The sequence below is a fragment of the Coregonus lavaretus genome (assembly GCF_964263955.1).
Source record: "Coregonus lavaretus genome assembly, contig: HAP1_SCAFFOLD_8462, whole genome shotgun sequence".
NCBI lineage: Eukaryota > Metazoa > Chordata > Actinopteri > Salmoniformes > Salmonidae > Coregonus > Coregonus lavaretus.
The window spans coordinates 112-15000 of NW_028164412.1; the positions used below are offsets into that span (position 1 = coordinate 112).

At 44.4% G+C, this 14889-nt stretch overlaps 1 protein-coding gene across 1 annotated transcript in view; it reads left to right on the top strand.

Annotated features, from left to right (window-relative positions):
- Positions 1 to 2971: 2971 nt before the first annotated feature.
- Positions 2972 to 14889, top strand: part of LOC311117053 (receptor-type tyrosine-protein phosphatase beta-like) — a gene marked incomplete at both ends in the record, with an annotated part of 14882 nt that continues 2964 nt past the window's right edge. The window contains 2 exons of the mRNA XM_084192045.1: positions 2972 to 3247; positions 5009 to 5290. Coding sequence (XP_084048171.1) covers positions 2972 to 3247; positions 5009 to 5290 — 558 coding nt within the window. The remainder of the gene's footprint in view (positions 3248 to 5008; positions 5291 to 14889) is intronic.

Consider the following 14889-nt stretch of genomic DNA (forward strand, 5'->3'; position numbering starts at 1 on the left):
GTTCTACCATTTTTAAAACATTACAATACATTCATAACAGATTTCACAACACATTAGGTGTGTGTCCTCAGGCCCCTACTCTACTACCACATATCTACAACACAAAATCCTTTACTCAAAGCCAGTGGCATGTCGTTAGTAAAGATTCTAAAAAAGTTAGGGGCCCTGGGTAATTCCTGATTCTACCTGGATTAGGCTGGAGAGGCTTCCTTTAAAGAACCCCCTCTGTGTTCTGTTAGACAGGTAACTCTTTATCCACAATATAGCAGGCAGTGGTGGAAAAAGTACCCAATTGTCATACTTGAGTAAAAGTAAAGATACCTTAATAGAAAATGACTCCAGTAAAAGTGAAAGTCACCCAGTAAAATACCACTTGAGTAAAAGTCTAAAAGTATTTGGTTTTAAATATACTTAAGTATCAAAAGTAAAATTAAAAGTATAAATCATTTCAAATTCCTTAATTTCAAACCAGACGGCATAATCTTATTTTTAATGTTTTAATTTACGGATAGCCAGGGGCATACTCCAACACTCAGACGGCATTTACAAACGAAGCATGTGTTTAGTGAGTCTGCCAGATCAGGGGCAGTAGGGATGACCAGGGATGTTCTCTTTATAAGTGTTTGAATTAGGCAATATCCCTGTCCTGCTACGCATTCAAAATGTAACGAGTACTTTTGGGTGTCAGGGAAAATGTATGGAGTAAAAAGTACATTATTTTCTTTAGGAATGTAGTGAAGTAAAAGTAAAAGTTCAGATACCCCAGAAAACTACTTAAGTAGTACTTTCAAGTATTCTTACTTAAGTACTTTACACCACTGATAGCAGGGGATGTAAAGCCATAACACATATGTTTTTACAGCAGCAGACTATGATCGATAATGTCAAAAGCAGCACTGAAGTCCAACAAAACAGCCCCCACAATCTTTTTATCATCAATTTCTCTCAGCCAATCATCAGTCATTTGTGTAAGTGCTGTGCTTATTGAATGTCCTTCCCTATAAGCGTGCTGAAAGTCTGTTGTCAATCTGTTCACTGTAAAATAGCATTGTATATAAATAGATATTTATTGACTTTATTATCAATTCAATCTATTGTGAGTCAAACAATACCTGTTTCTTTTGATTGACATGTGACATAGTCATTTCGTAGGCATGCATCATATAGTGTATGTGTACGGTGCTGAAATTCATTCTGAACGTAGGAATTTTAGGGATCACATTTTCTTCATGACTCCATGTCGACCTCAGAAAAACACCACATTCATCCAACTGAATGTTGAAAGCTAATTGCCGTACATTTCTTATTGCCGAGGCTGTAATTTTCAAAAAGTCTGCTACAACTTCTGATGAACTCATAAAGTCATTCTAAAAACAGAAGTGACAGACAGGATGACACCCACAGCATCTGAAGTGGTGCTTCTGTCTGTCGATGACAATCTCTCTTTCACAGCGCCGCTGTCATTATCACAATCTTAAACGCAAATGACCGTAACGCCACTGGTGCATTTCCACTGAGCCTGTGTTTTATGTTAATGTGTCTCTGGCGTTATTGTGACACTAAAGACTTGGGTGGGTGAGCAGAATCAACAACCTCTTGTATCATCAAGACAGTTTTGCTTTGTGAGAAGAAGGTGTTAAAGTCCACAGTCAGCCATTGTTATGTACCAGCTGAAAAGTGCCAGTGGCCTGGCTTTGGCCCCAAGAGAGAGCAGGTCAACCGGAGCCATGGCCCAGTGAGACACTGGGTGTCGGGCACTGCTGGTCCGTGTAGATAGAAACAGAGAAGTCTGAGTATTTTGGGTAAAACACCGGGGTAAATCCTCGGTGGAAACTCGCCACTAGTCAATTGGTTGTATTTGTTTATTTCTTATTGCAGAGATGATGTGTGGTAGCACTTAATTGGGCCTGATGGAGACTGTTAAAACTCTGATGTGAATGTTAAGAATACGGCTCAGCAGAAGTGATTCATTTATCAATGTAATGTGTTGATGGATGTTATACAAGCAGCTTATGGTCTTTGAGGTGTGAGACAGTCTGGGGAAATCAGTGATTTAATGTCATTAAGTTCCCTGCTTGGTTATCTTTTTGTTTTGTCAACAATGTGAATGTCAAAATGACTTTTCTCCCAATGGCCTTTCTATGTGAATGACTGTGATTTTTACACCACACCTTGTCTAACATCTGAGCTCACTTCTTATAATTTGAACTTCATTCATCTCGGTAACCCAGAACTAAAAACTCACGTAATTTATGTCACGTAGTCTATCCATGAGAGATTAGAACTTCGTTGCTCTGACGGACATTTGAGTCACTAAAACATTATGAAGAACGTCTCTCATTAGATGAGATGTTGGATGTCCATTATCCAATTCCAGATGGATATCTAAATGCAAGATACATTGTCCTGTTCATAATCTCTGCCTTTCCTCTTGATAATAAAATAGAACATGAACTAACTCTATCGTCCTGTTCTCTCTCTTCTCCCCATCCCCTTAACCCCCCCCCCCCCCAAACCCCTGTTCTCTCTCTTCTCCCCCGTCCCCTTAACCATCCCCCCAAACCCCTGTTCTCTCTCTTCTCCCCCATCCCCTTAACCCCCCCCCCAAACCCCTGTTCTCTCTCTTCTCCCCCATCCCCTTAACCCCCCCCCCAAACCCCTGTTCTCTCTCTTCTCCCCCATCCCCTTAACCATCCCCCCAAACCCCTGTTCTCTCTCTTCTCCCCCATCCCCTTAACCATCCCCCCAAACCCCTGTTCTCTCTCTTCTCCCCTGTCCCCTTAACCATCCCCCCAAACCCCTGTTCTCTCTCTTCTCCCCATCCCCTTAACCCCCCCCCCCAAACCCCTGTTCTCTCTCTTCTCCCCATCCCCTTAACCATCCCCCCAAACCCCTGTTCTCTCTCTTCTCCCCCATCCCCTTAACCCCCCCAAACCCCTGTTCTCTCTCTTAACCATTCCCCCCCCCCCAGTCCCAGCCCCAGTGCGCTCCCTCCACGTCCAGGGTGGTGAGCGTACTGACCGTCTCTCCGTCAGCTGGCTGCCTGGGGCAGGGGAGTGGAGCAGGTACCAAGTGGTCCTCTACAGCGGCCTGGAGGGCTCAACCACCACTCTGGCAGCCCAGGAGCTGGGCATGGAGCAGAGAGAACACCTGTTCCAGGGACTGGTGCCTGGCCGTCTGTACCGGGCTGAGGTGGTCACACACAGCGGAGAGCTGACTAATGCTGTGTGTGCGAAGGGAAGGACTGGTCAGTGCACTACCCCTCTCTCTCTCTATCTGAAACTCATATCAATGTCTGATGCCAGGGATGATAGCTGTTATATCATGTGTCCATTCCACTTGAACAACTGTACTGACTTGTTCTACCTTGGTTGGAAAATACTCTAAACCATGGGTCAATGCATCCAGAGTTCACATGATAGAAACAATTTACACACAAAATAAGTTCAACTTATTAAAAAAAAACTGTAAGTTCAACTATTTTGTGTGTTCTCCTCTCCCTTTATCAATCACAGTTTGTGTTGCTTGTAGTAAAGCCTGTATCGGTCTGTGTTTTGTGTTGTTTGTAGTAAAGCCTGTATCGGTCTGTGTTTTGTGTTGCTTGTAGTAAAGCCTGTATCGGTCTGTGTTTTGTGTTGCTTGTAGTAAAGCCTGCATCGGTCTGTGTTTTGTGTTGCTTGTAGTAAAGCCTGCATCGGTCTGTGTTTTGTGTTGCTTGTAGTAAAGCCTGTATCGGTCTGTGTTTTGTGTTGCTTGTAGTAAAGCCTGTATCGGTCTGTGTTTTGTGTTGCTTGTAGTAAAGCCTGTATCGGTCTGTGTTTTGTGTTGCTTGTAGTAAAGCCTGTATCGTCTGTGTTTTGTGTTGCTTGTAGTAAAGTCTGTATCGGACTGTGTTTTGTGTTGCTTGTAGTAAAGCCTGTATTGGTCTGTGTTTTGTGTTGCTTGTAGTAAAGCCTGTATTGGTCTGTGTTTTGTGTTGCTTGTAGTAAAGCCTTTATCGGTCTGTGTTTTGTGTCGCTTGTAGTAAAGCCTGTATCGGTCTGTGTTTTGTGTTGCTTGTAGTAAAGCCTGTATCGGTCTGTGTTTTGTGTTGCTTGTAGTAAAGCCTTTATCGGTCTGTGTTTTGTGTTGCTTGTAGTAAAGCCTGTATCGGTCTGTGTTTTGTGTTGCTTGTAGTAAAGCCTGCATCGGTCTGTGTTTTGTGTTGCTTGTAGTAAAGCGTGTATCGGTCTGTGTTTTGTGTTGCTTGTAGTAAAGTCTGTATCGGTCTGTGTTTTGTGTTGCTTGTAGTAAAGCCTGCATCGGTCTGTGTTTTGTGTTGCTTGTAGTAAAGCCTTTATCGGTCTGTGTTTTGTGTTGCTTGTAGTAAAGCCTGTATCGGTCTGTGTTTTGTGTTGCTTGTAGTAAAGCCTGTATCGGTCTGTGTTTTGTGTTGCTTGTAGTAAAGCCTGCATCGGTCTGTGTTTTGTGTTGCTTGTAGTAAAGCCTGTATCGGTCTGTGTTTTGTGTTGCTTGTAGTAAAGCCTGTATCGGTCTGTGTTTTGTGTTGCTTGTAGTAAAGCCTGCATCGGTCTGTGTTTTGTGTTGCTTGTAGTAAAGCCTGTATCGGACTGTGTTTTGTGTTGCTTGTAGTAAAGCCTGTATCGGTCTGTGTTTTGTGTTGCTTGTAGTAAAGCCTGTATCGGTCTGTGTTTTGTGTTGCTTGTAGTAAAGCCTGTATCGGTCTGTGTTTTGTGTTGCTTGTAGTAAATTCTGCATCTGTCTGTGTTTTGTGTTGCTTGTAGTAAAGCCTGTATCGGTCTGTGTTTTGTGTTGCTTGTAGTAAAGCCTGTATCGGTCTGTGTTTTGTGTTGCTTGTAGTAAAGCCTGTATCGGTCTGTGTTTTGTGTTGCTTGTAGTAAAGCCTGTATCGGTCTGTGTTTTGTGTTGCTTGTAGTAAAGCCTGTATCGGTCTGTGTTTTGTGTTGCTTGTAGTAAAGCCTGCATCGGTCTGTGTTTTCCCCCTCAGCCCCAGAGCCTCCCTCCATGGTGTCTTTCAGAGACGTCGGTGGTAACAGCTCTGTAGAACTGACCTGGGATGGTCCCACCTCTGGTGACTACGACACCTTCGACCTCCAATGGGCGCCCAGAGATTCCCTGTCAATCACAGCGCTTCAGCCAACCAGCCGCATCCTGGATGGGATGTTCCCGGGACGACTGTACAACTTCACCATCCGCACTGTCAGCGGGGGAGGAGCCAAGGGCGGGCCTATCGCCAACAGCCTGCCAATCCAGAGGAGCCTCAGAACAAGTAGGTGGAGCTTATGAGAGAGGGATTGGTTTACTGATGGGATTGAAATTGTGTCATTCGTGGTTAGGGTTACAGTATTTATTGGACTGGTAGACCTTAATGAAAACCAACCAAACCTGATATGTGGGAAGTACTTCCAACATCGGGCCACTAGAGGGAAGCACACAACTGATCAAGAGAGAGAGACCGTACACTCAAGTGCAGTGGTCTGTGAGTGTGGGTAAATGAATGTGTGTGTGTGTGTGTGTTTGTGTTTGTCCCAGTGTGTGTGTGTGTTTGTCCCAGTGTGTGTGTGTGTTTGTCCCAGTGTGTGTGTGTGTGGCCCAGTGTGTGTGTGTTTGTCCCAGTGTGTGTGTGTGGGGCAGGTCCCAGTGTGTGTGTGTGTGTTTGTCCCAGTGTGTGTGTGTGTGTTTGTCCCAGTGTGTGTGTGTGTTTGTCCCAGTGTGTGTGTGTGTGTGTGTGTGTCCCAGTGTGTGTGTGTGTGTGTGTGGCCCAGTGTGTGTGTGGGGCAGGTCCCGGCTGTTCCCGGCATCTGACTGAGTTGTTTGAAGTTTGTTGTTTACGTCCCATGTTGAGCTTGGCTCTCTGGGGAGGAGATGGTTTGGAGCACGATGAGGCCAAACAGAATATAGAATCAAGGTCCGGAACTGAGAGAGATTCTAAAAGGGCTTCTGGGTTCTGTATCCTGTCCAACTTTACACACACACACACACACACACACACACACACACACACACACACACACACACACACACACACACACACACACACACACACACACACACACACACACACACACAGACACACACACAGACACACACAGACACACACAGACACACTAGTTTAGGTGAGTGGAGACAGACACTTGAGAGATAAGTAGGTAGCCAGTTGATAGGCCCAATATAAATGACCATGTGTAAGCTGTAATCTGTAAGGGCCGGAACGGAGCTAATGGAATGGCATCAAACACCTGGAAACCGTGTGTTTGATGTATTTGATACCATTCCACTTATTCCACTCCAGTCATTACGAGCCCGTCCTCCCCAATTAAGATGCCACCAACCTCCTGTGGACCTGAGCTATAGGGACTCAGATGATGTAGAGGAGACAGAGACCTGAGCTATAGGGACTCAGATGATGTAGAGGAGACAGAGACCTGAGCTATAGGGACTCAGATGATGTAGAGGAGACAGAGACCTGAGCTATAGGGACTCAGATGAAATAGAGGAGACAGAGACCTGAGCTATAGGGACTCAGATGATGTAGAGGAGACAGAGACCTGAGCTATAGGGACTCAGATGAAATAGAGGAGACAGAGACCTGAGCTATAGGGACTCAGATGATGTAGAGGAGACAGAGACCTGAGCTATAGGGACTCAGATGATGTAGAGGAGACAGAGACCTGAGCTATAGGGACTCAGATGATGTAGAGGAGACAGAGACCTGAGCTATAGGGACTCAGATGATGTAGAGGAGACAGAGACCTGAGCTATAGGGACTCAGATGAAATAGAGGAGACAGAGACCTGAGCTATAGGGACTCAGATGAAATAGAGGAGACAGAGACCTGAGCTATAGGGACTCAGATGATGTAGAGGAGACAGAGACCTGAGCTATAGGGACTCAGATGATGTAGAGGAGACAGAGACCTGAGCTATAGGGACTCAGATGATGTAGAGGAGACAGAGACCTGAGCTATAGGGACTCAGATGAAATAGAGGAGACAGAGACCTGAGCTATAGGGACTCAGATGAAATAGAGGAGACAGAGACCTGAGCTATAGGGACTCAGATGATGTAGAGGAGACAGAGACCTGAGCTATAGGGACTCAGATGACAAGCCCAGAATAACTATGTTAAGAGACAGAGGGTGTGTCTGAAATGTCATCCTATTCCCTATATAGTGCACTCTTTTTGACTAGAGAACCCATGGAAATGTAGTGTAGTGTTGTGCACTACATAGGGAATAGGGTGCCATATGAGACACGCAGCCTGAAAGACATATTGGGGTAAATCTGTCTCATGGTTTATTCAGTAGAATGGTTTAACTCCACCGGCCGAGTGGTGATCTATTGGAGAGGAGGAGGAGGAGGACGGGAGGAGGGGAGGAGGGGAGGAGGGGAGGAGGAGGAGGAGGAGGAGGAGAAGGAGGAGGAGGAGGAGGAGGAGGAGGAGGGGAGGAGGAGGAGGAGGAGGAGGAGGAGACAGTGTTCTCACAGGCTGTCATTAGTCTAGTCCATGGCCCACTTTACTTTATCTCCCCGTCAGAACTCTGCTCCAGATCAGCCTGGCCTTTCAGTAGTCTGTACACATACCAGAGATGTTTGCAATTCTTGTGTGATTTCTTACTAAGGCTGTGACGATACCAGTATTGCAGTATTTTGTTCATAGCAACAAAAAAACAAAACAAAGCAGACTAAACTCTTTGGTCCTTTTAAAACCTGCTGTATGTAACATATTGTGTGCTACAGCTTGGAAAATAAATACATGTGACACTGGATGACAACATAATGATGTTTGTTTCCAACATTAGGGCTGTTTTCCTAAAGAAGTTACATCCGCTTGGTGTTTTGTTTCCTTGCCACGATGGTGACGAGTATCGCGATACTGGTATCGTCCCGGCCCTAGTTCTTCCAAACGTTACTAACTTCGCTAAGTTCACTCAGGTCCATATCGCTCAACAGGGAGCCACTGATGTCATCTCCATCACACTCTGTTATGCTTACTTATGTGAGTGAGCATAAAGAGTTTCATTCCAAAACGCTCTGCAGGGAGCTCCAACAGTGTTGGGACAGACACATTATGTTGTTGTTTTCACTCTATACTCCGGCACTTTGGATTTGAAATGATACAACGACTATGCGGATAAAGTGCAGACTGTCAGCTTTAATGTGAAGGTATTTTCATCCACATCTGGTGACCGTTTAGAAATTACACCACTTTCTGTACATACAGTAGTCCCCCCCATTTTAGGGGACCAAAAGTATTGGGACAAATTCACTTCTAAGTGTATTAAAGTAGTAAAACGTTTAGTATTTGGTCCCATATTCATAGAACACAGTGACTACATCAAACATGTGACTCTACAAACTTGGATGCATTTCCTGTTGGTTTTGGTTGTGTTTCAGATTATTTTGTGCCCAATAGAAATGAATAGTAAATAATGTATTGTGTCATTTTGGAGTCACTTTTATTGTAAATAAGAATAGAATATGTTTCCAAAGACTTCTACACAAATATCCCCCCCCCCCCTGTTATTGTAATGGTGAGAGGTTAGCATGTCTTTGGGGGTACGATATTTGTGTGTCTGTAACTTTCTAATGAAAAAACACAAATATGAAAAATGTGTAGATCGGTAGATTGGTCACGTTTTAAGAAATGAACTCAAGTGAAAGGAACAGTTATATTGTCCGATCATTCAACCACTCCCTGAAGTTCACAGGGTCATTTTCATTCTGCAGTATAACTTGATGACATTTCAATTGTCTGGTCATGGATATCAACCATGACTGATCAACTGGCTTCGGGTAAAAGGGTAAAGGGCAAAGGTCATTTGAATATCCCCTCCTTTGCTCCAGCAGTACTGAACATACTGTCGCATCGGCTTTAACACGTATCATTTATCTTAGTTTAAATTATTCAGTAAAACATGAGTTTAACACAAAACATCCACAAGTAATATCTACATATACAATTCAGAATAAAAACTTCCATTATTAGAACCCTACAGCACAGTAATCACCCTACAGTACATGAATCACCAACCACATGTGAATGATTCATTAGAAAGACCCATACGATATACTGGCATCTGAATGTGATGAACCACATGCATTCTCATTAGTGTTGATTTGTTTATCAGACGCAGTGAAAGAGCGAGAGAGCGAGAGAGCGAGAGAGCGAGAGAGAGAGCGAGAGAGAGAGAGAGAGAGAGAGAGAGAGAGAGAGAGAGAGCGAGAGAGAGAGAGAGAGAGAGAGAGAGAGAGAGAGACAAACGTCAAAATAACAGAACAATGCCAAATTCATGAGAAGTTGAATGGATTAGAAAAAGCTATAAAGGACAATCAAAATCCATTGGACTCCAGACCCTCAAATTTTAAAAAAAGCATGCAGACCAGATGGCTTCCTAAATGAGATGCTCAAATTCACAAGTGCAACATTTCAACAGGCTATATTAAAACTGTTTAATTTGATCCTGAGTGTAGGTTATTTCCCTGACATCTGGAATCAAGGACTCATAACCCCAATCTTTAAGAACGGAGACAAATATGACCCTAACAATTACAGAGGCGTTTGCGTGAACAGCAACCTGGGGAAGGTTTTCTGTAGTATTATACATGTAAGAGATCTAAACTTCCTTAATAAGCTTCAATGACTTGAGTAAAAGCCTAATTGGATTAATACCAAAACATCGCACAACCGATCATATTTACACCCTACACACCCTGATAGATAAACATGTCCACCAAAATAATGCCAAAATGTACACTTGCGTTATTAACTTCCAAAAAGCATTTGATTGTATTTGGCATACAGAACTGTTCTACAAAGTTATTGAAAGTGTTGTAGGGGGTAAAACGTATGACATAATAAAAATAAATGTATACTGGCAATTGGTTGATGTGTTGAGTGATGTATTGGTTGATGTAATAGTTGATGTGTTGAGTGATGTATTTAGTGATGTATTGGTTGATGTACTGAGTGATGTATTGGTTGATGTATCGGTTGTTGAAGTGGCTCAACAGGAGATCTAGATAATGTATGGTATTGGTTGTTGAAGTGGCTCAACAGGAGATCTAGATAATGAATGGTATTGGTTGTTGAAGTGGCTCAACAGGAGATCTAGATAATGTATGGTATTGGTTGTTGAAGTGGCTCAACAGGAGATCTAGATAATGTATGGTATTGGTTGTTGAAGGCTCAACAGGAGATCTAGATAATGAATGGTATTGGTTGTTGAAGAGGCTCAACAAGAGATCTAGATAATCAAATCAAATCAAATTGTATTTGTCACAGGTGTAGACCTTACAGTGAAATGCTTACTTACAAGCCCTTAACCAACAATGCAGTTTTAAGAAAAATAAGTGTTAAGTAAAAATTAGATAAGTAAAAATAAAAAAATAAGAAAAATAGAAAAATAACTAATAATTAAAGAGCAGCAGTAAAATAACAGTAGGGAGGCTATATACAGGGGGTACCGGTACAGAGTCAATGTGTTAGTGGAGGTAATAACAGTAGGGAGGCTATATACAGGGGGTACCGGTACAGAGTCAATGTGTTAGTGGAGGTAATAACAGTAGGGAGGCTATATACAGGGGGTACCGGTACAGAGTCAATGTGTTAGTGGAGGTAATAACAGTAGGGAGGCTATATACAGGGGGTACCGGTACAGAGTCAATGTTTTAGTCGATGTAATAACAGTAGGGAGGCTATATACAGGGGGTACCGGTACAGAGTCAATGTGTTAGTCTATGTAATAACAGTAGGGAGGCTATATACAGGGGGTACCGGTACAGAGTCAATGTGTTAGTCTATGTAATAACAGTAGGGAGGCTATATACAGGGGGTACCGGTACAGAGTCAATGAGTTAGTCTATGTAATAACAGTAGGGAGGCTGTATACAGGGGGTACCGGTACAGAGTCAATGTGCGGGGGCACAGGTTAGTCGAGGTAATTGAGGTAATATGTACATGTGGGTAGAGTTAAAGTGACTATGCATAGATAATAAACAGAGAGTAGCAGCAGCGTAAAAAGAGGGGGTGGGGGGGGTGGGGGGGACAATGCAAATAGTCTGGGTAGCCATGATTAGCTATTCAGGAGTCTTATGGCTTGAGGGTAGAAGCTGTAAAGAAGCCTTTTGGACCTAGACTTGGCACTCCGGTACTGCTTGGCGTGCGGTAGCAGAGAGAACAGTCTATGATTTGGGTGGCTGGAGTCTTTGGCAATTTTGAGGGCCTTCCTCTGACACCGCCTGGTATAGAGGTCCTGGATGGCAGGAAGCTTGGCCCCAGTGATGTACTGGGCCGTACGCACTACCCTCTGTAGTGCCTTGCGGTCGGAGGCCGAGCAGTTGCCATACCAGGCGGTGATGCAACCAGTCAGGATGCTCTCGATGGAGCAGCTGTATAACTTTATGAGGATCTGAGGACCCATGCCAAATCTTTTCAGTCTCCTGAGTGGGAATAGGCTTTGTCATGCCCTCTTCACGACTGTCTTGGTGTGTTTGGACCATGATAGTTTGTTGGGGATGTGGACACCAAGGAACTTGATGCTCTCAACCTGCTCCACTACAGCCCCGTCGATGAGAATGGGGGCGTGCTCAGTCCTCCTTTTCCTGTAGCCAACAATCATCTCCTTGGTCTCGATCACGTTGAGGGAGAGGTTGATATCCTGGCACCACACGGCCAGGTCTCTGACCTCCTCCCTATAGACTGTCTCGTTGTTGTCGGTGATCAGGCCTACCACTGTTGTGTCGTCGGCAAACTTAATGATGGTGTTGTAGTCGTGCCTGGCCATGCAGTCATGGGTGAACAGGGAGTACAGGAGGGGACTGAGCACGCTCCCCTGAGGGGCCCCTGTGTTGAGGATCAGCGTGGCAGATGTGTTGTTACCTACCCTTACCACCTGGGGGCGGCTCGTCAGGAAGTCCAGGATCCAGTTGCAAAGGGAGGTGTTTAGTCCCAGGGTCCTTAGCTTTGTGATGAGCTTTGAGGGCACTATGGTGTTGAACGCTGAGCTGTAGTCAATGAATAGCATTCTCACATAGGTGTTCCTTTTGTGCAGGTGGGAAAAGGCACTGTGGAGTGCAATAGAGATTTAACATTTACATTTTAGTCATTTAGCAGACGCTCTTATCCAGAGCGACTTACAGTTAGTGAGTGCATACATAATTTTTTTATTTTTCATACTGGCCCCCGTGGGAATCGAGCCCACAACCCTGGCGTTGCAAACGCCATGCTCTACCAACTGAGCTACATCCCTACATTTAATCATCTGTGGATCTGTTGGGGCGGTATGCAAATTGGAGTGGGTCTAGGATTTCTGGGATAGTGGTGTTGATGTGAGCCATGACCAGCCTTTCAAAGCACTTCATGGCTACAGACGTGAGTGCTACGGGTCGGTAGTCATTTAGGCAGGTTACCTTAGTGTTCTTGGGCACAGGGTCTATAGTGGTCTGCTTGAAACATGATGGTATTACAGACTCAGACAGGGAAAGGTTGAAATGTCAGTGAAGACACTTGCCAGTTGGTCAGCGCATGCTCGGAGTACATGTCCTGGTAATCCATCTGGCCCGCAGCCTTGTGAATGTTGACCTGTTTAAAGGTCTTACTCACATTGACTATGGAGAGCGTGATCACACAGTCGTCCGAAACAGCTGATGCTCTCATGCATGCTTCAGTGTTGCTTGCCTCGAAGTGAGCATAGAAGTAATTTAGCTCGTCTGGTAGGCTTGTGTCACTGGGCAGCTCACGGCTCTGCTGCCGTTTGTATTCCATAATAGTTTGCAAGCCCTGCCACATCCGACGAGCGTTGGAGCCGGTTTCCTACGATTCAATCTTAGTCCTGTATTGACTCTTTGCCTGTTTGATGGATCATCGGAGGGCATAGCAGGATTTCTTATAAGCGTCCGGGTTAGAATCCCGCTCCTTGAAAGCGGCAGCTCTACCCTTTAGCTCAGTGCAGATATTGCCTGTAATCCATGACTTCTGGTTGGGGTACGTACGGTCACTGTGGGGACGATGTCATCGATGCATTTATTGATGAAGCCAGTGACTGATGTGGTGTACTCCTCAATGCTATCGGAAGAATCCCGGAACATATTCCAGTCTGTGCTAGTGGCTCAACAGGAGATCTAGATAATGAATGGTTTCATCTTCAACCGTCCTCTAAATGACAGTGCTGCTGTTGATAGGCTAAGCTTTTGTCAATCAATCATACGTTCAGACACACACACATATGGATACACACGCAGACTCACACACACACACACACATGGATGTACACACACACACACACACGGATGGACATACACATATTGATGGAGAGCCTGTCTCTGCCTGGCTAAAAGTTTATCTCAAAGTTGCAAATTAGTTATTCTCTATTCTCATCAATTATTGCGTCCCAAATTGCACCCTGTACATTTTTTGAGTGCACCAGTTGTGACCTTTGCCCATAGGGGTCTCTGGTCAAAAGTAGTACACTATATAGGGAATAGGGTGCCATTTGGGACCTCTGGTCTGGGATATTCATCTTCCTTCAACGTCTGTCTCATGACAACCCTTAGACACTTATCACTTTACATTTTAATATAAAGGGCATAACTGCTTAATGGTATGGCAAATATTACCCAGCCCCGCCCTTCTCCTAACTTTATATTTATCATAACCATCTTTATGTGGGTATAGTTAGTCTTGGACGTCGCCATTTGTCACACTTTGTCATACTTTTGTCATAATTTGTCATACTTCATGTGTAGGAGACAGTAGTAATGGCTGTGACCATCATGGCATTTTGGATGATGGTAACTGACCAGCCAAATGACTGCAGTCACTGTAAAAAACGTTTGAATAGCAAAAATAAATATATATATATTTTAGAAAAACATTTTCTCCTCTCCTCCACTCTTGTCTGCATGTGCTGCCATAGAAATAGAATGGATAGAGGGGGCGTCCCCATTCAAGTCAATGATGGCATAATGTGTGGACTGGCAGCTATTGCGAAGTGTAGCCATAGGAGCAAAGCAGGAAGTAAAATACCTGTTATTGAGTCGTGTGAATAGTGTGGGCTAATGCAGACCGTTGTTTTCCATTGAAAAGGCAGACAGTCCAAGGGCACGGGCACAACACACCTCTCAAAAGATTATTCTTGGCCTCTGTGCTTATTGCTTTTCACGCTATTATGAAGAGAGCCTTTCTATTCAGCTGTTCCCCGACTACTTTGGCCTCAGTCCATTGTGACGTACTGTATAGCCTCTTATGGCCGGTGCTGAGTCAGCAATACTCACAATGCCCTGCATGGCTTCCATTGTATCCTCACACATAGCCAGTGATTGAAGTCTGATTGAAGTAAACAGTAAAAGAGCATTTCATGTGTCCTCTCTCACTGCTAGCTAGGCTAAAGATACCCATATTAAGACAAGTCATTATTGGTCCCTTAGTTTAGAACTCTTCCTCATTTATGCAAAGAGTTCTGGGATGTTTGAACCGTCTTGTCTTAACTTTGTTATCTTCAATCTAGACTGCTAGGGCATAGGTAGGAAGGTAGAGGAGACAGGAAGTAGGAAGGTAGAGGAGACAGGAAGTAGGAAGGTAGAGGAGACAGGAGGTAGGAAGGTAGAGGAGACAGGAGGTAGGAAGGTAGAGGAGACAGGAGGTAGGAAGGTAGAGGAGACAGGGGGTAGGAAGGTAGAGGAGACAGGAGGTAGGAAGGTAGAGGAGACAGGAGGTAGGAAGGTAGAGGAGACAGGAGGTAGGAAGGTAGAGGAGACAGGAGGTAGGAAGGTAGAGGAGACAGGAGGTAGGAAGGTAGAGGAGACAGGAGGTAGGAAGGTAGAGGAGACAGGAGGTAGGAAGGTAGAGGAGACAGGAGGTAGGAAGGTAG